Below are 24,677 nucleotides of genomic sequence, written 5' to 3'. Positions count from 1 at the left end.
CAAATGTCACCCTACAACAGATATCACCCTACAACAGATGTCACCCTACGACAGTTGTCACTCTTCAACAGATGTCACTCTCCGACAGTTGTCACCCTACAATAGATGTCACCCTACTACATATGTCACCCTACGACAGATGTCACCCTCCGACAGATGTCACCCTACGACAGATGTCACCCTACGACAGATGTCACCCTACAACAGATGTCACCCTACATCAGATGTCACCTTACAACAGATGTCACCCTACATCAGATGTCACCCTACATCAGATGTCACCCTACAACAGATGTCACCCTACTACAGATGTCACCCTACGACAGATGTCACCCTCCGACAGTTGTCACCCTACAACAGATGTCACCCTACTACATATGTCACCCTACATAAGATGTCACCCTACATCAGATGTCACCCTACATCAGATGTCACCCTACAACAGATGTCACCCTGTATCAGATGTCACCCTACGACAGATGTCACCCTACGACAGATGTCACCCTACCACAGATGTCACCCTACAATAGATGTCACCCTACATCAGATGTCACCCTACATCAGATGTCACCCTACATCAGATGTCACCCTACATCAGATGTCACCCTACATCAGATGTCACCCTACATCAGATGTCACCCTACATCAGATGTCACCCTACAACAGATGTCACCCTACAACATATGTCACCCTGCAACAGATGTCACCCTACAACAGATGTCACCCTACAACAGATGTCACCCTACAACAGATGTCACCCTACAACAGATGTCACCCTACGACAGTTGCCACCCTACGACAGATGTCACCCTACGACAGATGTCACCCTACAACATATGTCACCCTGCAACAGATGTCACACAACAACAGATGTCACCCTACAACAGATGTCACACAACAACAGATGTCACCCTACGACAGATGTCACCCTACGACAGCTGTCACCCTACGACAGATGTCACCCTAAGACAGATGTCACCCTACAACAGATGTCACCCTACAACAGATGTCACCCTACAACAGTTGTCACCCTACAACAGATGTCACCCTACGACAGATGTCACCCTACGACAGTTGTCACTCTACAACAGTTGTCACCCTTCGACAGATGTCACCCTACAACAGTTGTCACCCTACAACAGATGTCACCCTACAACAGTTGACACCCTACAACAGATGTCACCCTACGACAGTTGTCACCCTACAACAGATGTCACCCTACGACAGTTGTCACCCTACGACAGATGTCACCCTACAACAGATGTCACCCGTACATCAGATGTCACCCTACAACAGATGTCACCCTACGACAGTTGTCACCCTACAACAGATGTCACCCTACGACAGTTGTCACCCTACGACAGATGTCACCCTACAACAGATGTCACCCGTACATCAGATGTCACCCTACAACAGATGTCACCCTACATCAGATGTCACCCCTACGACAGATGTCACCCTACATCAGATATCACCCAACAACAGATGTCACCCTACAACAGATGTCACCGTACAACAGATGTCACCCTACAACAGATGTCACCCTACAACAAATGTCACCCTACAACAGATATCACCCTACAACAGATGTCACCCTACGACAGTTGTCACTCTTCAACAGATGTCACTCTCCGACAGTTGTCACCCTACAATAGATGTCACCCTACTACATATGTCACCCTACGACAGATGTCACCCTCCGACAGATGTCACCCTACGACAGATGTCACCCTACGACAGATGTCACCCTACAACAGATGTCACCCTACATCAGATGTCACCTTACAACAGATGTCACCCTACATCAGATGTCACCCTACAACAGATGTCACCCTACTACAGATGTCACCCTACGACAGATGTCACCCTCCGACAGTTGTCACCCTACAACAGATGTCACCCTACTACATATGTCACCCTACATAAGATGTCACCCTACATCAGATGTCACCCTACATCAGATGTCACCCTACAACAGATGTCACCCTATATCAGATGTCACCCTACAACAGATGTCACCCTACGACAGATGTCACCCTACCACAGATGTCACCCTACAATAGATATCACCCTACATCAGATGTCACCCTACATCAGATGTCACCCTACATCAGATGTCACCCTACATCAGATGTCACCCTACATCAGATGTCACCCTACATCAGATGTCACCCTACATCAGATGTCACCCTACAACAGATGTCACCCTACATCAGATGTCACCCTACATCAGATGTCACCCTATCTCAGATGTCACCCTACATCAGATGTCACCCTACATCAGATGTCACCCTACATCAGATGTCACCCTACATCAGATGTCACCCTACATCAGATGTCACCCTACATCAGATGTCACCCTACATCAGATGTCACCCTACATCAGATGGCACCCTACAACAGATGTCACCCTACAACAGATGTCACCCTACATCAGATGTCACCCTACATCAGATGTCACCCTACCTCAGATGTCACCCTACATCAGATGTCACCCTACATCAGATGTCACCCTACATCAGATGTCACCCTACATCAGATGTCACCCTACGACAGATGTCACCCTACGACAGATGTCACCCTATTAACATAATCAGGAGCACCATTGTCAGTCCAATATCTCCACAAATCTTGACCTCATTGGAATTTAATTAATTTCCATCAGGCGTGTCCTGGGAGCATCCACCAGGCGTGTCCTGGGAGCATCCACCAGGCGTGTCCTGGGAGCATCCACCAGGCGTGTCCTGGGAGCATCCACCAGGCGTGTCCTGGGAGCATCCACCAGGCGTGTCCTGGGAGCATCCACCAGGCGTGTCCTGGGAGCATCCATCAGGCGTGTCCTGGGAGCATCCACCAGGCGTGTCCAGGGAGCATCCACCAGGCGTGTCCTGGGAGCATCCACCAGGCGTGTCCTGGGAGCATCCACCAGGCGTGTCCTGGGAGCATCCACCAGGCGTGTCCTGGGAGCATCCATCAGGCGTGTCCTGGGAGCATCCATCAGGCGTGTCCTGGGAGCATCCATCAGGCGTGTCCTGGGAGCATCCATCAGGCGTGTCCTGGGAGCATCCACCAGGCGTGTCCTGGGAGCATCCATCAGGCGTGTCCTGGGTGCATCCATCAGGCGTGTCCAGGGAGCATCCACCAGGCGTGTCCTGGGAGCATCCATCAGGCGTGTCCTGGGAGCATCCATCAGGCGTGTCCTGGGAGCATCCATCAGGCGTGTCCTGGGAGCATCCATCAGGCGTGTCCTGGGAGCATCCATCAGGCGTGTCCTGGGAGCATCCACCAGGCGTGTCCTGGGAGCATCCACCAGGCGTGTCCTGGGAGCATCCATCAGGCGTGTCCTGGGAGCATCCATCAGGCGTGTCCTGGGAGCATCCACCTGGCGTGTCCTGGGAGCATCCACCAGGCGTGTCCTGGGAGCATCCACCAGGCGTGTCCTGGGAGCATCCACCAAGCGTGTCCTGGGAGCATCCACCAGGCGTGTCCTGGGAGCATCCACCAGGCGTGTCCTGGGAGCATCCACCTGGCGTGTCCTGGCAGCATCCACCTTCCGCCAAGATGGGAGAAAGATGGCCTCCTTGTGGTTGCTGAGATGATGAGAGGAGATGAGGGAGGCTGCAGCCACCTGAGCCTCCACTCCCAGACCAAACTTTCGGCTTGCTGGTGCAGTTAGTCTCCCAAGGAATAATTAGAGGTGAACTTTATCACAATATGTCGTTTTGGGTGTGGCTATAGTGTAACATGGGTGTGGGTGTGGGTATAGTGTAGCATGGGTGTGGGTATAGTGTAGCATGGGTGTGGGTGTGGGTATAGTGTAGCATGGGTGTGGGTGTGGGTATAGTGTAGCATGAGTGTGGGTGTGGGTATAGTGCAGCATGAGTGTGGGTGTGGGTATAGTGTAGCATGAGTGTGGGTGTGGGTATAGTGCAGCATGGGTGTGGGTGTGGGTATAGTGCAGCATGTGTGTGGGTGAGGTATAGTGCAGCATGGGTGTGGGTGTGGGTATAGTGCAGCATGAGTGTGGGTGTGGGTATAGTGTAGCATGGGTGTGGGTGTGGGTATAGTGCAGCATGAGTGTGGGTGTGGGTATAGTGCAGCATGGATGTGGGTGTGGGTATAGTGCAGCATGAGTGTGGGTGTGGGTATAGTGCAGCATGGGTGTGGGTATAGTGCAGCATGGGTGTGGGTGTGGGTATAGTGCAGCATGGGTGTGGGTATAGTGCAGCATGAGTGTGGGTGTGGGTATAGTGCAGCATGAGTGTGGGTGTGGGTATAGTGCAGCATGGGTGTGGGTATAGTGCAGCATGAGTGTGGGTGTGGGTATAGTGCAGCATGAGTGTGGGTGTGGGTATAGTGCAGCATGAGTGTGGGTGTGGGTATAGTGCAGCATGAGTGTGGGTGTGGGTATAGTGCAGCATGAGTGTGGGTGTGGGTATAGTGCAGCATGGGTGTGGGTATAGTGCAGCATGGGTGTGGGTATAGTGCAGCATGAGTGTGGGTGTGGGTATAGTGCAGCATGGGTGTGGGTATAGTGCAGCATGGGTGTGGGTATAGTGCAGCATGGGTGTGGGTATAGTGTAGCATGAGTGTGGGTGTGGGTATAGTGCAGCATGAGTGTGGGTGTGGGTATAGTGCAGCATGAGTGTGGGTGTGGGTATAGTGCAGCATGGGTGTGGGTGTGGGTATAGTGCAGCATGAGTGTGGGTGTGGGTATAGTGCAGCATGAGTGTGGGTGTGGATATTGTGCAGCATGAGTGTGGGTGTGGGTATAGTGCAGCATGGGTGTGGGTGTGGGTATAGTGCAGCATGTGTGGGTGTGGGTATAGTGCAGCATGATTGTGGGTGTGGGTATAGTGCAGCATGAGTGTGGGTGTGGGTATAGTGCAGCATGAGTGTGGGTGTGGGTATAGTGCAGCATGAGTGTGGGTGTGGGTATAGTGCAGCATGAGTGTGGGTGTGGGTATAGTGTAGCATGGGTGTGGGTGTGGGTATAGTGCAGCATGTGTGGGTGTGGGTATAGTGCAGCATGGGTGTGGGTGTGGGTATAGTGCAGCATGAGTGTGGGTGTGGGTATAGTGCAGCATGGGTGTGGGTGTGGGTATAGTGCAGCATGAGTGTGGGTGTGGGTATAGTGCAGCATGGGTGTGGGTGTGGGTATAGTGCAGCATGTGTGTGGGTGTGGGTATAGTGCAGCATGAGTGTGGGTATAGTGCAGCATGGGTGTGGGTGTGGGTATAGTGCAGCATGAGTGTGGGTGTGGGTATAGTGCAGCATGAGTGTGGGTGTGGGTATAGTGTAGCGTGGGTGTGGGTATAGTGCAGCATGAGTGTGGGTGTGGGTATAGTGCAGCATGAGTGTGGGTGTGGGTATAGTGCAGCATGAGTGTGGGTGTAGGTATAGTGCAGCATGAGTGTGGGTGTGGGTATAGTGCAGCATGAGTGTGGGTGTGGGTATAGTGCAGCATGAGTGTGGATGTGGGTATAGTGCAGCATGAGTGTGGGTATAGTGCAGCATGGGTGTGGGTGTGGGTATAGTGCAGCATGAGTGTGGGTGTGGGTATAGTGCAGCATGATTGTGGGTGTGGGTATAGTGTAGCATGGGTGTGGGTGTGGGTATAGTGCAGCATGAGTGTGGGTGTGGGTATAGTGCAGCATGAGTGTGGGTGTAGGTATAGTGCAGCATGAGTGTGGGTGTGGGTATAGTGCAGCATGTGTGTGGGTGTGGGTATAGTGCAGCATGAGTGTGGGTGTGGGTATAGTGCAACATGTGTGTGGGTGTAGGTATAGTGCAGCATGTGTGTGGGTGTGGGTATAGTGCAGCATGAGTGTGGGTATAGTGCAGCATGGGTGTGGATGTGGGTATAGTGCAGCATGAGTGTGGGTGTGGGTATAGTGCAGCATGGGTGTGGGTATAGTGCAGCATGGGTGTGGGTATAGTGCAACATGAGTGTGGGTGTGGGTATAGTACAGCATGAGTGTGGGTGTGGGTATAGTGCAGCATGAGTGTGGGTGTGGGTATAGTGCAGCATGGGTGTGGGTGTGGGTATAGTGCAGCATGTGTGTGGATATAGTGCAGCATGAGTGTGGGTGTGGGTATAGTGCAGCATGAGTGTATGTGTGGGTATAGTGCAGCATGTGTGGGTGTGGGTATAGTGCAGCATGGGTGTGGGTGTGGGTATAGTGCAGCATGGGTGTGGGTATAGTGCAGCATGGGTGTGGGTGTGGGTATAGTGCAGCATGGGTGTGGGTGTGGGTATAGTGCAGCATGAGTGTGGGTGTGGGTATAGTGCAGCATGAGTGTGGGTGTGGGTATAGTGCAGCATGAGTGTGGGTGTGGGTATAGTGTAGCATGAGTGTGGGTGTGGGTATAGTGCAGCATGAGTGTGGGTGTGGGTATAGTGCAGCATGAGTGTGGGTGTGGGTATAGTGTAGCATGAGTGTGGGTGTGGGTATAGTGTAGCATGAGTGTGGGTGTGGGTATAGTGTAGCATGAGTGTGGGTGTGGGTATAGTGCAGCATGAGTGTGGGTGTGGGTATAGTGCAACATGGGTGTGGGTGTGGGTATAGTGCAGCATGGGTGTGGGTATAGTGCAGCATGTGTGTGGGTATAGTGCAGCATGAGTGTGGGTGTGGGTATAGTGCAGCATGAGTGTATGTGTGGGTATAGTGCAGCATGGGTGTGGGTGTGGGTATAGTGCAGCATGTGTGTGGGTATAGTGCAGCATGAGTGTGGGTGTGGGTATAGTGCAGCATGTGTGTGGGTATAGTGCAGCATGAGTGTGGGTGTGGGTATAGTGCAGCATGAGTGTATGTGTGGGTATAGTGCAGCATGTGTGGGTGTGGGTATAGTGCAGCATGGGTGTGGGTGTGGGTATAGTGCAGCATGTGTGTGGGTATAGTGCAGCATGAGTGTGGGTGTGGGTATAGTGCAGCATGAGTGTATGTGTGGGTATAGTGCAGCATGTGTGGGTGTGGGTATAGTGCAGCATGGGTGTGGGTGTGGGTATAGTGCAGCATGGGTGTGGGTATAGTGCAGCATGGGTGTGGGTGTGGGTATAGTGCAGCATGGGTGTGGGTGTGGGTATAGTGCAGCATGAGTGTGGGTGTGGGTATAGTGCAGCATGAGTGTGGGTGTGGGTATAGTGCAGCATGAGTGTGGGTGTGGGTATAGTGTAGCATGAGTGTGGGTGTGGGTATAGTGCAGCATGAGTGTGGGTGTGGGTATAGTGCAGCATGAGTGTGGGTGTGGGTATAGTGTAGCATGAGTGTGGGTGTGGGTATAGTGCAGCATGAGTGTGGGTGTGGGTATAGTGCAGCATGAGTGTGGGTGTGGGTATAGTGCAGCATGGGTGTGGGTGTGGGTATAGTGCAGCATGAGTGTGGGTGTGGGTATAGTGTAGCATGAGTGTGGGTGTGGGTATAGTGCAGCATGTGTGGGTGTGGGTATTGTGCAGCATGTGTGGGTGTGGGTATAGTGCAGCATGAGTGTGGGTGTGGGTATAGTGTAGCATGAGTGTGGGTGTGGGTATAGTGCAGCATGAGTGTGGGTGTGGGTATAGTGCAGCATGAGTGTGGGTGTGGGTATAGTGTAGCATGAGTGTGGGTGTGGGTATAGTGCAGCATGAGTGTGGGTGTGGGTATAGTGCAGCATGATTGTGGGTGTGGGTATAGTGTAACATGGGTGTGGGTATACTGTAGCATGGGTGTGGGTGTGGGTATAGTGTAGCATGAGTGTGGGTGTGGGTATAGTGTAGCATGAGTGTGGGTGTGGGTATAGTGTAGCATGAGTGTGGGTGTGGGTATAGTGTAGCATGAGTGTGGGTGTGGGTATAGTGTAGCATGAGTGTGGGTGTGGGTATAGTGTAGCATGAGTGTGGGTGTGGGTATAGTGCAGCATGTGTGGGTGTGGGTATAGTGCAGCATGAGTGTGGGTGTGGGTATAGTGCAGCATGAGTGTGGGTGTGGGTATAGTGTAGCATGAGTGTGGGTGTGGGTATAGTGTAGCATGAGTGTGGGTGTGGGTATAGTGTAGCATGAGTGTGGGTGTGGGTATAGTGCAGCATGAGTGTGGGTGTGGGTATAGTGTAGCATGAGTGTGGGTGTGGGTATAGTGCAGCATGAGTGTGGGTGTGGGTATAGTGCAGCATGGGTGTGGGTGTGGGTATAGTGTAGCATGAGTGTGGGTGATGACAGCGTAGCATCTACCAGACCACCTCACCTTCCCTCTGGACCCTACCAGACCACCTCACCTTCCCTCTGGACCCTACCAGACCACCTCACCTTCCTCTGGTCCTACCAGACCACCTCACCTTCCTCTGGTCTCTACCAGACCACCTCATCTTCCTCTGGTCTCTACCAGACCACCTCACCTTCCCTCTGGACCCTACCAGACCACCTCACCTTCCTTCTGGTCCTTACCAGACCACCTCACCTTCCCTCTGGTCTCTACCAGACCACCTCACCTTCCCTCTGGTCTCTACCAGACCACCTCACCTTCCCTCTGGTCCCTACCAGACCACCTCACCTTCCCTCTGGTCCCTACTAGACCACCTTCCCTCTGGTCCCTACCAGACCACCTCATCTTCCTCTGGTCCTACCAGACCACCTCACCTTCCCTCTGGTCTCTACCAGACCACCTCACCTTCCCTCTGGACCCTACCAGACCACCTCACCTTCCTTCTGGTCCTTACCAGACCACCTCACCTTCCCTCTGGTCTCTACCAGACCACCTCACCTTCCCTCTGGTCTCTACCAGACCACCTCACCTTCCCTCTGGTCCCTACCAGACCACCTCACCTTCCTCTGGTCCCTACCAGACCACCTCACCTTCCCTCTGGTCTCTACCAGACCACCTCACCTTCCCTCTGGTCCCTACTAGACCACCTTCCCTCTGGTCCCTACCAGACCACCTTCCCTCTGGTCCCTACCAGACCACCTCATCTTCCTCTGGTCCTACCAGACCACCTCACCTTCCCTCTGGTCCTACCAGACCACCTCACCTTCCCTCTGGTCCTTACCAGACCACCTCACCTTCCCTCTGGTCCTACCAGGCCAAAAACACAACCGGCAAGCATCATAAATAGCAAATTATTGAGGTTATAAACGCCAAACATAACAAAAGTCAAGATATTATAAAACTACTTAACTTTTAATTCTGCTCACAGGAAAATGCTGCCAGCAATTAACAGGAAACACAGCTACAAAGAGTCATAAAAACTTGAGATATTCAGAGAGTTTTACGCTCATCGCGGAGGTGTAAACTGGCAGGTGTAATTAACTTCAGGTGTAATTAACTTCAGGTGTAAGTGTTCATATCATAATGGGAAAATAAGTCGGGGGGCAGTGTATTAGATTACCCATGGAGAGAAAGGCGGGGTCCAGGAGCTAACAGCTCGATCCTGCAAGCACAAATAGTCAGTAATACACTCACATAATGCATATGTGTACCGTGTACATATATAAGTATACTAGAATGTACGCCAGAAGACTATCATTGAAAAATCCAAAACGATTGCTTTTTGGCGTACTTTACACTACTTGTGGGACAGTGTGTGTGTGACAGTGTGTGTGTGTGACAGTGTGTGTGTGACAGTGTGTGTGACAGTGTGTGTGACAGTGTGTGTGACAGTGTGTGTGTGTGTGTGAATGTGTGTGTGAGTGTGTGTGTGACAGTGTGTGTGACAGTGTGTGTGTGTGTGTGAATGTGTGTGTGAGTGTGTGTGTGACTGTGTGTGTGTGACAGTGTGTACTCACCTATATGTACTCACCTATATGTGCTTGCAGGATCGAGCATTGACTCTTGGATCCCGCCTTTCCAACTATCGGTTGTTTACAGCAATGACTCCTATCCCATTTCCCTATCATACCTAGTTTTAAAAGTATGAATAGTATTTGCTTCCACAACCTGTTCCCCAAGTGCATTCCATTTTTCTACTACTCTCACGCTAAAAGAAAACTTCCTAACATCTCTGTGACTCATCTGAGTTTCCAGTTTCCACCCATGTCCCCTCGTTCTGTTATTATTACGTGTGAACATTTCATCTATTTCCACTTTGTCAATTCCCCTGAGTATTTTATATGTCCCTATCATATCTCCTCTCTCCCTTCTTTTCTCTAGTGTCGTAAGGTTCAGTTCCTTCAGCCGCTCTTCATATCCCATTCCTCGTAACTCTGGGACAAGCCTCGTCGTAAACCTCTGAACCTTCTCCAGTTTCTTTGTGTTTCTTCAGGTGGGGGCTCCATGATGGCGCGGCATACTTTAAGACGGGTCTCACGTAGGCAGTGTAAAGCGCCCTAAAAGCCTCCTCATTTAGGTTTCTGAATGAAGTTCTAATTTTCGCCAGTGTAGAGTACGCTGCTGTCGTTATCCTATATATATGTGCCTCAGGAGTTAGATTACGTGTCACATCCACTCCCAGGTCTCTTTCTCGAATCGTTACAGGTAGGCTGTTCCCCTTCATTGTGTACTGTCCCTTTGGTCTCCTGTCACCTGATCCCATTTCCATAACTTTACATTTACTGGTGTTAAACTCCAGTAGCCATTTCCCTGACCATCTCTGCAGCCTGTTTAAGTCCTCTTGGAGGATCCTACAATCCTCGTCTGTCACAACTCTTCTCATTAATTTTGCGTCATCTGCAAACATTGACATGTATGATTCCACTCCTGTAAACATATCATTTACGTAAATTAGAAAGAGGATTGGTCCCAGCACCGATCCTTGAGGTACTCCACTTGTTACTGTTCGCCAGTCCGACTTCTCGCCCCTTACCATTACCCTCTGGCTCCTTCCTGTTAGGTAGTTCTTCACCCATACTAGGGCCTTTCCGCTTACTCCTGCCTGCCTCTCAAGTTTGTATAGCAGTCTCATGTGCGGTACCGTATCAAAGGCCTTTTGGCAGTCAAGAAATATGCAGTCTGCCCAGCCTTCTCTGTCCTGCCTTATCCTTGTTACTTTACTTTACTGTGTGTGACTGTGTGTGTGACTGTGTGAGTGTGACAGTGTATGTGTGTGACAGTGTGTGTGTGTGTGACAGTGTGTGTGTGTGACAGTGTGTGTGTGACAGTGTGTGTGTGTGACAGTGTGTGTGTGACAGTACTCACCTAGTTGTACTCACCTAGTTGTGTTTGCGGGGGTTGAGCTCTGGCTCTTTGGTCCCGCCTCTCAACCGTCAATCAACAAGTGTACAGATTCCTGAGCCTATTGGGCTCTGTCATATCTACATTTTAAACTGTGTATGGAGTCAGCCTCCACCACATCACCCCCTAATGCATTCCATTTGTCAACCACTCTGACACTAAAAAAGTTCTTTCTAATATCTCTGTGGCTCATTTGGGCACTCAGTTTCCACCTGTGTCCCCTTGTGCGTGTTCCCCTTGTGTTAAATAGACTGTCTTTATCTACCCTATCAATTTCCTTCAGAATCTTGAATGTGGTGATCATGTCCCCCCTAACTCTTCTGTCTTCCAGCGAAGTGAGGTTTAATTCCCGTAGTCTCTCCTCGTAGCTCATACCTCTCAGCTCGGGTACTAGTCTGGTGGCAAACCTTTGAACCTTTTCCAGTTTAGTCTTATCCTTGACTAGATATGGACTCCATGCTGGGGCTGCATACTCCAGGATTGGCCTGACATATGTGGTATACAAAGTTCTGAATGATTCTTTAAACAGGTTTCTGAATGCCGTTCGTATGCTGGCCAGCCTGGCATATGCCGCTGATGTTATCCGCTTGATATGTGCTGCAGGAGACAGGTCTGGCGTGATATCAACCCCCAAGTCTTTTTCCTTCTCTGACTCCTGAAGAATTTCCTCTCCCAGATGATACCTTGTATCTGGCCTCCTGCTCCCTACACCTATCTTCATTACATTACATTTGGTTGGGTTAAACTCTAACAACCATTTGTTCGACCATTCCTTCAGCTTGTCTAGGTCTTCTTGAAGCCTCAAACAGTCCTCTTCTGTTTTAATCCTTCTCATAATTTTAGCATCGTCCACAAACATTGAGAGAAATGAATCGATACCCTCCAGGAGATCATTTACATATATCAGAAACAAGATAGGACCGAGTACAGAGCCCTGTGGGACTCCACTGGTGACTTCACGCCAATCGGAGGTCTCACCCCTCACCGTAACTCTCTGCTTCCTATTGCTTAGATACTCCCTTATCCACTGGAGCACCTTACCAGCTACACCTGCCTGTCTCTCCAGCTTATGTACCAGCCTCTCATGCGGTACTGTGTCAAAGGCTTTCCGACAATCCAAGAAAATGCAGTCCGCCCAGCCCTCTCTTTCTTGCTTAATCTGTGTCACCTGATCGTAGAATTCTATCAAGCCTGTAAGGCAAGATTTACCCTCCCTGAATCCATGTTGGCGATTTGTCACGAAGTCCCTTCTTTCCAGATGTATTACCAGGTTTTTTCTCACGATCTTCTCCATCACCTTGCATGGTATACAAGTCAAGGACACTGGCCTGTAGTTCAGTGCCTCTTGTCTGTCGCCCTTTTTGTATATTGGGACCACATTCGCCGTCTTCCATATTTCTGGTAGGTCTCCCGTCTCTAGTGACTTACTATACACTATGGAGAGTGGCAAGCAAAGTGCCTCTGCACACTCTTTCAGTACCCATGGTGAGATCCCATCTGGATCAACAGCCTTTCTAACATCCAGATCCAGCAGGTGTCTCTTGACCTCCTCTCTCGTAATTTCGAACTCCCCCAAGGCCGCCTGGTTTACCTCCCTTTCTCCTAGCACAGTGACCTCACCCTGTTCTATTGTGAAGACCTCCTGGAACCTCTTGTTGAGTTCCTCACACACCTCTCTGTCATTCTCTGTATACCTGTCCTCGCCTGTTCGAAGTTTCAATACCTGTTCTTTCACTGTTGTTTTCCTTCTGATGTGACTGTGGAGTAGCTTTGGTTCGGTCTTGGCTTTGTTTGCTATATCATTTTCAAAATTTTTCTCTGCTTCTCTTCTCACCCTGACGTACTCATTCCTGGTTCTCTGGTATCTCTCTCTCTGCTTTCTGGTGTTCTGTTATTCCGGAAGTTCCTCCACGCCTTTTTGTTCAGTTTCTTCGCTTCCATACATGCCCTATTATACCATGGATTCTTCTGTTGCTTCTCGGATTTTTCCCTTTGAGCCCCCCCTCCCCGCTCAGCTCGTTGTCGCCGTGTGGGGGCTTCGTGGGCGGCTGCCGGAGTGTGATGCTCCTTCGGACAGTCCTCTGTCCTTTTCTAGCCTTGTGCTCCTGCTGCCGTCCTCTCCAATTCTGCTGGGCACCTTTTCCTTTTCCTTCTGTTTCGTTTTTCTCCCCCCTCTTCTCCTATCTGCTTGCCGTTTCCTGCCGACCTTTTGCTCGTTCTGGTTCTTCCATGGACTTCTTCTATTTTGACGCCCGGGTGCTTGAGGAGGCATACTCATGCACCCGTAGAACTGCAGTACCCGACGTCGAGAGCGAGGGGAACCTTTTATTGTCAATCCCCACTTCGTCACTGAACCCGATCTCGACGGACTGTCGGTTTCTTAAGGTGGCGTTTGTGGGGCGTATACTCACGACGCACCCCTAGGAGGCCCCGACAAGATCGGCGATAGCTTCTTGTTGGGTCTCCTGCTTCTAATTGTGGCTCCATGGTGGGTGTGGGGGCACATTCGTGAGTGAATTTTTCTTTTCGTCACGATGAAAACCCCTGTTTCGGCTGCTTCTAGCTTCCCTTCTCAGGCTCGTGGGGTGGGCGACCAAGCCCCCGAGTCGGTCCGTATTGGAAGACCGGGCTCTGTAGCCTCCGCTGCATTGGGCCCCGACCTTGCTCCTCCTTTGGCCTCTCTGACTCCTTCCCCTGGCTCCCTTCCCTCCTCTGTGGTTGGGTCGAGCCCCAAGCCCCCAGTGGTGACTACCTCGTCCCCTGGCGCGGCTCCTTCTCTAGTTGTAACTACTGCGCCTTTTAACCCCTCTCTCTCTGGGGGTTCTCACCGCCGTCCTCGTCACGGCCGCCCTCGCTCGATTCCTTCCAGTTCTGCTACCTATCAAGCCTTGTTTGGTCCCGCTTCGTGGGCCAAATATTTTGATCTCCTCCCTCTTGATTCTGCGCCTCCTGACGATTTCTCCCTTCATCGACATCTCATTGATTCCGTGGATGCCTCCATTACTTTCAACCCCACTCGTCTCGGTACGCGTGTCGTTGCTGCTCCTTCTCAGGATGCTGCTTCCCGCTTGGCTGCCTTGTCCTGCCTTGGCGAGACCCCCGTTCGGGTCTCGAAAAACGCTCAGTTGAATGCCAGTGTTGGCACTATTTTGCTCCCGCCCCATGTTGCAACCGGTGTTCGGGACCTGCGCGACTGCCACGACGATATTCGACATATCCTCGCTGCCCAGGGCCATTCTATTCTCCAGGTGGACACGTTTACTCGTCCCCCTCGTGGTAGTCGCCGTCAACCCCTCCGGGTTGTGAAGATTACCTTTGATGGTAGGACCCTTCCACCCTCTGTCATTCTTGCTGGTGCCAGGTGCTCTGTCCAGGAGTACATTCCTTCTCCTCGGCTCTGCAACAAGTGCTGGAGGTTTGGTCATGGTGCCCTCCGCTGCTCCGGGACTGTCTCTCTCTGTCCTTTGTGTGGTGGCGAAGGTCACTCTAAGTCGGAGTGCACTTCTCCCCAGGCTCGTTGCCTCAACTGCGGTGAGGCCCATCCTACCTTCTCCCGTGCGTGTGTCCATTACAAGCTTGAGGCAGCCGTCCTCAACCTGAAGCACCGGGAGCGTTTATCTTTTCCTGAGGCGAGGCGCCAGGTTCGCCGGCTCCCGCCTTATGCTAATATCTCTTATGCTCGCGTGTTGCGCTCTTCCTCTCCTCGTCCTTCCCGCCTTCCTCAGACTCACAACCGTTTCCGGGCCTTGGACCCTGATGCGCCCACTGCCCCCTCCTCTGTTCCTTCGGGTTCTCTCCCGAAGGATCCTCCTCCTGGTCCTCTGTCTGGGGTTCCCCTTCCTTCTACCCGGTCTGTCGTGTCTTCTATGTCTTCTTCCTCGTCCCCCTCCGGTCCTCCTTCCCATCCTCTTCCTCCATCTATCAGCTCTCCCCACCGCCTGTCGGTGCGGGCAGATGTCCATCGCTCTCCTACCGGCCGTCGTGTGTGCTCTCGTTCGGCTTCTCCGGTTGAGACACTGGAATCCGTTGCCCGGTACGTAGTTGCTGGGACACCGGTCTCTTTAAGTCAGAAGCGTAAGCCTGGCTCCTCTCCTTCCTCTTCCCCGGCGGGTAAGAAGGCTTCGCTTTCTTCCTCAGCTCCTCCTTCTGGCTCTGTTGCTCCTTCCCCTCCCGTTTCAGTGCTAGCGCCCCCTGTTCCTGCTATGGAGGTTTCTTTGGACCCTGCTTCCCTTTCGGTTGCTGCTCTTGCTGGGGTGCGCTCCCCTCTTTCTACTCCCCCTCCTCCTGCTGCTGTCCTTGACGGATCCTCTCCGTTGTCTCCTCCTCTTCCTCCTCCTCCTCCTCCTCCGGACCCTGCCCGCCCGCCTCTGATCTGTTCTCCCGTTTCCTTCCCTCCGTCTTTGCTCGGTTTACCCATGCCCCCTAACCCTGACTTTGCTGACCCTGATCCCGACCCTGATATTCTTTTTAACGTGCTCTGTTGCTCTTTCGCCTTTGTTTCTTCCTTGTTCTCTGTTTTTGTCCTTTCTCTTCTCGTCGTTGTCCATTCTTCAATGGAACGTTCGAGGTTATTACGCCAATTTCCTCGAACTCCAACTTCTGGTTTCGCGGTTTTCGCCCCTTTGTGTCTGTCTCCAGGAGCCAATGCTTGGTGCTCGTCCTGGTCGTTTTCATGGCTATTCCTTTCTCTCCCCCCCCCCCCCCAGCCATTGCTGGGGCTTCTAATTCTTCTGCTCTCTTGATTCGGGCTGATGTTCCCTTTGTTCCTTTACTTTTTCCTTCGCCTCTCCATTGTTCTGCTGCTCGTATCTTTGTGGGGAAATGGTACACAGTTTGTTCCATTTATCTCCCCCCGAGTGTCCCGCTCTCTCTTCCTGATTTGAAACACCTCCTAGACTCCTTGCCGGAGCCTGTGCTCCTGCTGGGTGACTTCAATTGTCGTCATTCTCTTTGGGGTGACGTTCTGACGAATACCCGGGGTCGCCTCCTTGAGCCGTTTCTCCTCTCTTCTTCCCTGTCTCTTCTGAATTCTGGTGAGCCCACTCATTTGGATTCTCGAACTCGCACCCTTTCTTGTCTTGATCTTTCTCTCTGCTCCTCTTCTCTTTACTTAGATTTCATGTGGCAGGTTCTTGATGACCTCCATGGAAGTGATCATTTCCCCATCCTTGTTTCCTTTTTCTCTTTTCGCCCTTCCCTCTCTTTCCCTAGGTGGCAGTTTGCTAAGGCGGACTGGACCCTATTTTCCCTCAGTGCTACTCTCTCTGACCTCTCCCTTCTGCCCCTCTCTCGCGCTCTCCTCCTTTTTCATGACACTGTCTTCGACGCTGCCCTCCGCTCTATTCCTCGCTCTTCCTCTCGGGGTCCACGGAAGTGCGTTCCCTGGTGGAATGCGGACTGTGCTCGGGCTGTCCGCTGTAAGCGTGCAGCCTGGAAGAAGCACCGCCGTAGGCAGACGACCGATTCTTTTCTTTTCTTTCGGAAAGCAAGTGCGGTGGCCCGTAGGGCCATCCGTACGGCTAAACGTGAATGTTGGGCATCTTATGTCTCGACAATTACGTCCGAAACCCCTCTGGCCCAGATCTGGAAGCGTATCCGCAAGATAGCGGGTAAGTTCGTTCCCGATGTTTCACCGGTCCTTCACCTCCATGATACTCTTGTGGCGGACCCGTTGCAGGTCGCTTCCGAACTGGGTTCCCACTTTTCTTCTGTTAGCTCTGGTCTTCATCTTCCCCAATCTTTCCTTCTTCGTAAACCTGTCCTTGAGTCTCGTCCTTTAGATTTCTGCACTCATCTTCAGCTTCCCTATAATGATCCCTTCTCTCTCTCTGAACTTCGTTCTGCCCTGGCCCTCTGCGGTTCTACGGCGGCGGGCTCCGATGGTATTCATTATGAGATGCTTCGCCATCTCCCTCCGAGCACGTCTCAGTATTTACTGAGTCTGTATAATCGGATCTGGGAGTCGTCGTCAGTCCCTGAGGACTGGCTCGATGCCGTTGTCCTCCCTGTTCGCAAACCGGGGTCTCTGGGTACTTCCCCTAAGGACTTTCGCCCTATTGCTCTCACAAGTTGTGTCTGCAAACTCTTTGAACGTATGGTTAATGTTCGTCTGATGTGGTTCCTGGAACACCATCACCTCCTCTCCCCTTCTCAATTTGGTTTCCGCAAGTGCCGCAGCACGACAGATGTCCTGGTGAACTTGGAGGTCTATATTCGTACTGCTTTTGCTGCGAAGACCTCCGTTGTTGCCGTCCTTTTTGACCTAGAAAAGGCTTACGACACCACTTGGCGTTATCATATCCTATCTCAACTTCATTCTTTTGGCCTTCGTGGTCATCTCCCTCTCTTTCTCCGCAGCTTCCTCTCTCGTCGTTCCTTTCGGGTGCGCCTTGGTACCGCTCTGTCTCCCTCTTTTCAGCAATACGAAGGTGTGCCCCAGGGTAGTGTTCTGAGCACTACTCTTTTTCTGGTTGCCCTCAATGGTCTTCTTTCCTCTCTTCCTTCTGGTGTCTTCTCCGCTCTCTATGTCGATGATCTTACCCTTTGTTGTCAGGGTGATGATTCGCCTCTCCTTCAACGCCGGCTTCAACTTGCAATTGATGCCGTGTCGTCTTGGGCCACAGGTCATGGCTTCAAGTTCTCTACTTCTAAGACTTGTGCCATGACTTTTACGCGGAAACGGGTTGTTCTTCGTCCCTCTTTGTCGCTTTATGGTCATCCCCTTGAATACAAAGATTCCGCGAAGCTTTTGGGGTTATTCCTTGACACTCGTTTGTCTTGGTCTCCCCATATCTCTTACCTCCGTGTTGAGTGCTCTAAGGCCCTTACCCTCCTTCGGGTCTTGTCCCATACTTCTTGGGGGGCAGATAGGCGCACTCTCCTTGCTTTACATTCCTCTCTCGTCCTGTCTAAGCTCGATTATGGTTGCCCTGCTTACTCGTCTGCTTCTCCTTCTACTCTTCGCCGTCTTGATGCTTTGCACCATACTGGGTTGCGCCTCAGTTCTGGTGCCTTTCGTTCGACTCCCGTCCTTAGCTTGTATGTTGACACTGGCTTCCTGTCTCTCCAGGACCGCCGTGATCGCTACTGTCTTCGCTATCTTGCGCGGTCCTTGCAACATCCTTCCTCTCGCCTCTGTCGTGCTTTAACTTTTACCCCTCCTGCGGTTCCTGTTCCTCTTCACCACCTCCCTCTTTCTGTCCGGTTATCTCGCCTACAGGATTCTCTTTCCGTTCGTATTTCTGGTGTTTCTCCTCGTGTTGTTCCTTCTTTGCCCCCGTGGAGGGTCCCTCTTCCGCGGTTTTGTACATCCTTGACTCGTATCACTAAAGCTTTTACCCCTCCTACGGTTCTAAAACGCCTTTTCCTTGAGCACTTTTCTTCTCACTCCCGCTCCGTTTCTGTCTTCACCGATGGGTCTAAGTCAGCGGACGGTGTTGGCTACTCTGTTGTTTTTCCTGATCGCACTTATATGTGTCGCTTGCCTCCGGAGACTAGCATCTTTACAGCGGAACTTTATGCTATTCTCTATGCTCTTCGTCTCCTGCTTTCTCGTTGTCAGTCTTCCTTTGTGGTTGTTGTTGACTCTCGTAGTGCCCTCATGGCTCTCGGGTGCTTTAATCCAGTTCATCCAGTAGTTGTCGAGATCCAGCATTGGCTGTTTCTCGTTCACAGTAAATTTAAGTCGGTTGAGTTTTGTTGGGTTCCCAGCCATATTGGCGTGTCTTTAAATGAGCGTGCGGATGCTGCCGCTAAGGAAGCTGTCCGCTCTTGTCCCATCTCTCGTAAAGGCATTCCGTATTCCGACTTTTACCCGGTTATCCATTCCTCAGTCCTTACCCGTTGGCAGGCTTCTTGGTTGTCTCTTACTGGTAACAAGCTACGTACTCTTAAATGTTGTGTTTCCTCGTGGCCGTCCTCCTTCCACCGTAACCGGCGGTGGGAAACAGCTCTGGCGAGGTTGCGTATTGGCCATACTCGCTTAACCCATGGTCACTTGATGGAGCGCCGCCCTGTTCCTTATTGTCCTAGTTGCGTTGTCCCTCTTACGGTCGTGCATGTCCTTCTTGAATGTCCTGACTTCCAGGACGAGCGTGTGTCTTGCTTTCCGACCGCCCCTCGCGGTCACCTGTCCCTCGATAGAATTCTTGGTGACTCGGATACTTTTGATATCGTTCGCCTTATGCGTTTTTGTTCTCGTATTGGCATCCTCGGTGATATTTAGCGCCCTCTGATTATTTTGCGTATTTGATGGTGCTACATAGCCTTCCCGGTTTGGTGCCTTCTTTTGATAATTACTTACTTACTTACTTCCCTTTGAGCCGGGATGAACCTGTTTACTGCCTCCTGACACTTTTGGGTAACATAGTCCATCATACCCTGTAGAGTGTGTGAGTGTGACAGTGTGAGTGTGACAGTGTGAGTGTGACAGTGTGAGTGTGACAGTGTGAGTGTGACAGTGTGTGTGTGACTGTGTGTGTGTGACTGTGTGTGTGACAGTGTGCGTGTGTGTGCGTGTGTGTGTGTGACTGTGTGTGAAAGTGTGTGTGTGACAGTGTGTGTGTGTGACTGTGTGCGTGTGACTGTGTGAATATGACAGTGTGCGTGTGACAGTGTGTGTGTGACAGTGTGTGTGTGACAGTGTGTGTGTGACAGTGTGTGTGGGACAGTGTGTGTGGGACAGTGTGAATGTGACTGTGTGAGTGTGAAAGTGTGTGTGTGTGACAGTGTGTGTGTGTGTGTGTGTGACAGTGTGTGTGGGACAGTGTGTGTGGGACAGTGTGTGTGTGACAGTGTGTGTGTGACAGTGTGTGTGTGACTGTGTGTGTGTGACAGTGTGTGTGTGACTGTGTGTGACTGTGTGTGTGTGACAGTGTGTGTGTGACAGTGTGTGTGTGACAGTGTGTGTGTGACAGTGTGTGTGTGACAGTGTGTGTGTGACAGTGTGTGTGTGACAGTGTGTGTGGGACAGTGTGTGTGTGACAGTGTGTGTGGGACAGTGTGTGTGTGTGACAGTGTGTGTGTGACAGTGTGTGTGTGACAGTGTGTGTGGGACAGTGTGTGTGTGACAGTGTGTGTGTGACAGTGTGTGTGTGACTGTGTGTGTGTGACAGTGTGTGTGTGACTGTGTGTGTGACTGTGTGTGTGTGACAGTGTGTGTGTGACAGTGTGTGTGTGACAGTGTGTGTGTGACAGTGTGTGAGTGTGACAGTGTGTGTGTGACTGTGTGTGTGTGTGTGTGTGTGACAGTGTGTGTGGGACAGCGTGTACTCACCTAATTGTACTCACCTAATTGTGCTTGCGGGGGTTGAGCTCTGGCTCTTTGGTCCCGCCTCTCAACCGTCAATCAACTGGTGTACAGATTCCTGAGCCTATTGGGCTCTATCATATCTACATTTGAAACTGTGTATGGGGTCAGCCTCCACCACATCACTTCCTAATGCATTCCATGTACTAACTACTCTGACACTGAAAAAGTTCTTTCTAACGTCTCTGTGGCTCATTTGGGTACTCAGCTTCTACCTGTGTCCCCTTGTTTGCGTCCCACCAGTGTTGAATAGTTCATCCTTGTTTACCCGGTCGATTCCCCTGAGAATTTTGTAGGTTGTGATCATGTCCCCCCTTACTCTTCTGTCTTCCAGTGTCGTAAGGTGCATTTCCCGCAGCCTTTCCTCATAACTCATGCCTCTTAGTTCTGGGACTAGTCTAGTAGCATACCTTTGGACTTTTTCCAGCTTCGTCTTGTGCTTGACAAGGTACGGGCTCCATGCTGGGGCCGCATACTCCAGGATTGGTCTTACATATTTGGTGTACAAGATTCTGAATGATTCCTTACACAGGTTCCTGAACGCCGTTCTGATGTTAGCCAGCCTCGCATATGCCGCAGACGTTATTCTCTTTATGTGGGCTTCAGGAGACAGGTTTGGTGTGATATCAACTCCTAGATCTTTCTCTCTGTCTGTTTCATTAAGTACTTCATCTCCTATTCTGTATCCTGTGCCTGGCCTCCTGTTTCCACTGCCTAGTCTCATTACTTTGCATTTACTCGGGTTGAACTTCAACAGCCATTTGTTGGACCATTCACTCAGTCTATCCAGGTCATCTTGTAGCCTCCTACTATCATCCTGTTTCAATCCTCCTCATAATTTTTGCATCGTCGGCAAACATTGAGAGGAACGAATCTATACCCTCTGGGAGATCATTTACATATACCAGAAACAGTTTAGGTCCAAGGACTGACCCCTGCGGGACTCCACTTGTGACGTCTCGCCAATCTGAGACCTCACCCCTCACACAAACTCGTTGTCTCCTGTTGCTTAGGTACTCCTCTATCCACCGGAGTACCTTCCCTCTCACTCCAGCCTGCATCTCCAACTTTCGCACTAGCCTCTTGTGTGGCACTGTATCAAAGGCTTTCTGACAATCCAAAAATATGCAGTCTGCCCTCCCTTCTCTTTCTTGCCTTATTTTTGTTGCCTGGTCGTAGAATTCAAGTAACCCTGTGAGGCAGGACCTGCCATCCCTGAACCCATGTTGATGCTGTGTTACAAAGTTCCTTCGCTCCAGATGCTCTACTAGTTTTTTTCGCACAATCTTCTCCATCACCTTGCATGGTATGCAGGTTAGGGACACTGGCCTGTAGTTCAGTGCCTCCTGTCTATCCCCTTTCTTGTATATCGGGACTACGTTAGCTGCTTTCCAAATATCTGGCAGTTCCCCTGTTGCCAGTGATTTGTTATACACTATGGAGAGTGGTAGGCTCAGTTCTCTTGCTCCTTCCTTTAGAACCCAAGGGGAGATTCCATCTGGGCCTATAGCCTTCGTCACGTCCAACTCTAGTAAACACTTCCTTACTTCCCCACTAGTAATCTCAAACTCTTCCAGTGGTTCCTGGTTAGCTATTCCCTCACTTACCTCTGGAATTTCTCCTTGCTCTTAGGTGAAGACCTCCTGGAATTTCTTATTCAATTCCTCACACACTTCCTTGTCATTTGTAGTGAATCCTTCCGCCCCTATCCTTAATCTCATAACCTGTTCCTTTACTGTTGTTTTTCTCCTAATGTGGCTATGCAACAATTTAGGCTGAGTCTTTGCCTTGCTTGCGATGTCATTTTCGTATTGTCTTTCTGCCTCTCTTCTCATCCTGACATATTCATTCCTGGCATTCTGGTATCTTTCTCTGCTCTCCAGTGTTCTGTTATTCCTATAGTTTCTCCATGCCCTTTTACTTTGCTGCTTAGCTAGCCTACATCTTTGATTAAACCATGGGTTTCTCATCTTCATTTCTCTGTTTTCCTTTTGGACTGGGACAAACTTGTTTGCTGCGTCCTTGCACTTCTGCGTGATGTAATCCATCATATCTTGGGCCGTCTTTCCCCTGAGCTCTGTTTCCCATGCTATATCTGTTCGGAATTTTCTTATCCCCTCATAGTTTCCCTTTCGGTATGCTAACCTTTTGGTTTCGGTATCCCTCCTCGAGTTCAATAACCCTTCTTCAATCAAGTACTCAAACACCAGTACACTGTGGTCGCTCATTCCTACTGGGTCCTCAAAACCGATTTCTCTTATGTCGGAGTCGTTCAGAGTGAAGACTAGGTCGAGTCTCGCTGGTTCGTCATTGCCTCTCATCCTTGTGGGTTCTCCGACATGCTGGGTTAAAAAGTTGCTTGTCACCACCTCCAATAGTTTGGCTCTCCACGTATCCTCGCCTCCATGCGGTTCCTCGTTCTCCCAGTCAATCTTTCCGTGATTGAAGTCGCCCATGATGAGCAGGTGGGATCTATTTCTACAGGCAGCAGAGGCTGCCCTCTCAATTATAGTGTTAACTGCCATGTTGTTGTTTTCATACTCTTGACTGGGTCTCCTGTCATTTGGTGGAGGGTTATATATTACTGCTACTACTATTCTTGGTCCTCCCATTGTTATGGTGCCTGCTATGTAGTCTCTGAACTCCTCACAGCCCGGGATGGCCATCTCCTTAAAACTCCATTCCCTTCTCATGAGTAGGGCCACTCCGCCTCACACAGTCACACAACGTGTGTGTGACTGTGAGGTTGACAGTGAGTGTGCCAGTGTGTGTGACAGTGTGTGTGACAGTGAGTGTGACAGTGTGTGTGTGTGTGACAGTGTGTGTGACAGTGTGTGTGTGACTGTGTGTGTGTGACAGTGTACTCACCTAATTGTGCTTGCGGGGGTTGAGCTTTGGCTCTTTGGTCCCGCCTCTCAACTGTCAATCAACTGGTGTACAGGTTCCTGAGCCTACTGGGCTCTATCATATCTACATTTGAAACTGTGTATGGAGTCAGCCTCCACCACATCACTTCCTAGTGCATTCCATTTATTAACTACTCTGACACTGAAAAATTCTTTCTAACGTCTCTGTGGCTCATCTGGGTACTAAGTTTCCACCTGTGTCCCCTTGTTCGTGTCCCACCCGTGCTGAAGAGTTTGTCTTTGTCCACCCTGTCAATTCCCCTGAGAATTTTGTAGGTGGTTATCATGTTTCCCCTTACTCTTCTGTTTTCCAGGGATGTGAGGTTCAGCTCCTTTAGCCTTTCCTCGTAGTTCATTCCACCTAGTTCCGGGACGAACCTGGCGGCATACCGCTGGATCTTCTCTAACTTTGTCTTGTGTTTAACTAGGTATGGACTCCAGGCTGGAGCTGCATACTCCAGGATTGGTCTTACATAAGTGGTATACAGGGTCCTGAACGATTCCTTACACAAGTTTCTAAAGGCAGTTCTTATGTTGGCCAGTCTAGCATATGCCGCTGATGATATCCTTTTGATGTGGGCCTCTGAGGACAGGTTCGGTGTGATATCGACCCCCAGATCTTTCTCTCTATTTGACTCTTGCAGGATTTCACCTCCCAGATGATACATTGTGTTCAGCCTCCTGCTCCCTTCGCCTAATTTCATTTTCTTCTCATAATTTTTGTATCATCAGCAAACATTGACAGGAACGAGTCTATACCCTCCGGAAGATCGTTTACGTATATTAGAAACAGAATGGGTCCAAGTACTGAGCCCTGTGGGACGCCACTGGTGACATCTCGCCACTCTGATGTCTCCCCCTCACCGTTACTCGCTGTTTCCTGTTGCTTTAGTATTCCCTTATCCACTGGAGCACCTTCCCTTTTACTCCTGCCTGTTGCTCCAACTTTTTTAACAGCCTTTTATGGGGTACTGAGTCAAAGGCTTTCTGACAGTCCAAGAAAATGCAGTCGGCCCACCCTTCCTTTTCCAGCCAAAATTTTGTTACACTGTTACAGTGTGTGTGACAGTGTGTGTGACAGTGAGTGTGACAGTGTGTGTGTGACAGTGTGTGTGTGACAGTGAGTGTGACAGTGTGTGTGACAGTGTGTGTGTGTGACAGTGAGTGTGACAGTGTGTGTGTGACAGTGTGTGTGACAGTGTGTGTGACAGTGAGTGTGACAGTGTGTGTGTGACAGTGTGTGTGACAGTGTATGTGACAGTGTGTGTGACAGTGTGTGTGACAGTGTGTGTGACAGTGAGTGTGACTGTGTGACAGTGTGTGTG

The 24,677-nt window shown here is 50.7% G+C and overlaps 1 protein-coding gene across 1 annotated transcript; it reads left to right on the top strand.

Moving 5' to 3' along the window:
- The first annotated feature begins 564 nt into the window (after nucleotides 1-564).
- Nucleotides 565-1,926, top strand: LOC138355032 (uncharacterized). Its single transcript, XM_069309742.1, has one exon. The coding sequence runs from the start codon at nucleotides 565-567 to the stop codon at nucleotides 1,924-1,926; it is 1,362 nt and encodes a 453-aa protein (XP_069165843.1).
- The last annotated feature ends 22,751 nt before the right edge of the window (nucleotides 1,927-24,677 follow it).

Source organism: Procambarus clarkii, chromosome 65 (genome assembly GCF_040958095.1).
Source record: "Procambarus clarkii isolate CNS0578487 chromosome 65, FALCON_Pclarkii_2.0, whole genome shotgun sequence".
NCBI classification, from domain to species: Eukaryota; Metazoa; Arthropoda; class Malacostraca; order Decapoda; family Cambaridae; genus Procambarus; species Procambarus clarkii.
Note: the sequence above shows the minus strand (reverse complement) of the source record. Positions and strands in the feature narration are given on the sequence as shown.

What these genes read in the sequence shown, in the direction of transcription:
- LOC138355032 (XM_069309742.1), top strand. Translation starts at nt 565, where the DNA reads ATGTCACCCTACATCAGATGTCACCCTACATCAGATGTCACCCTACAT.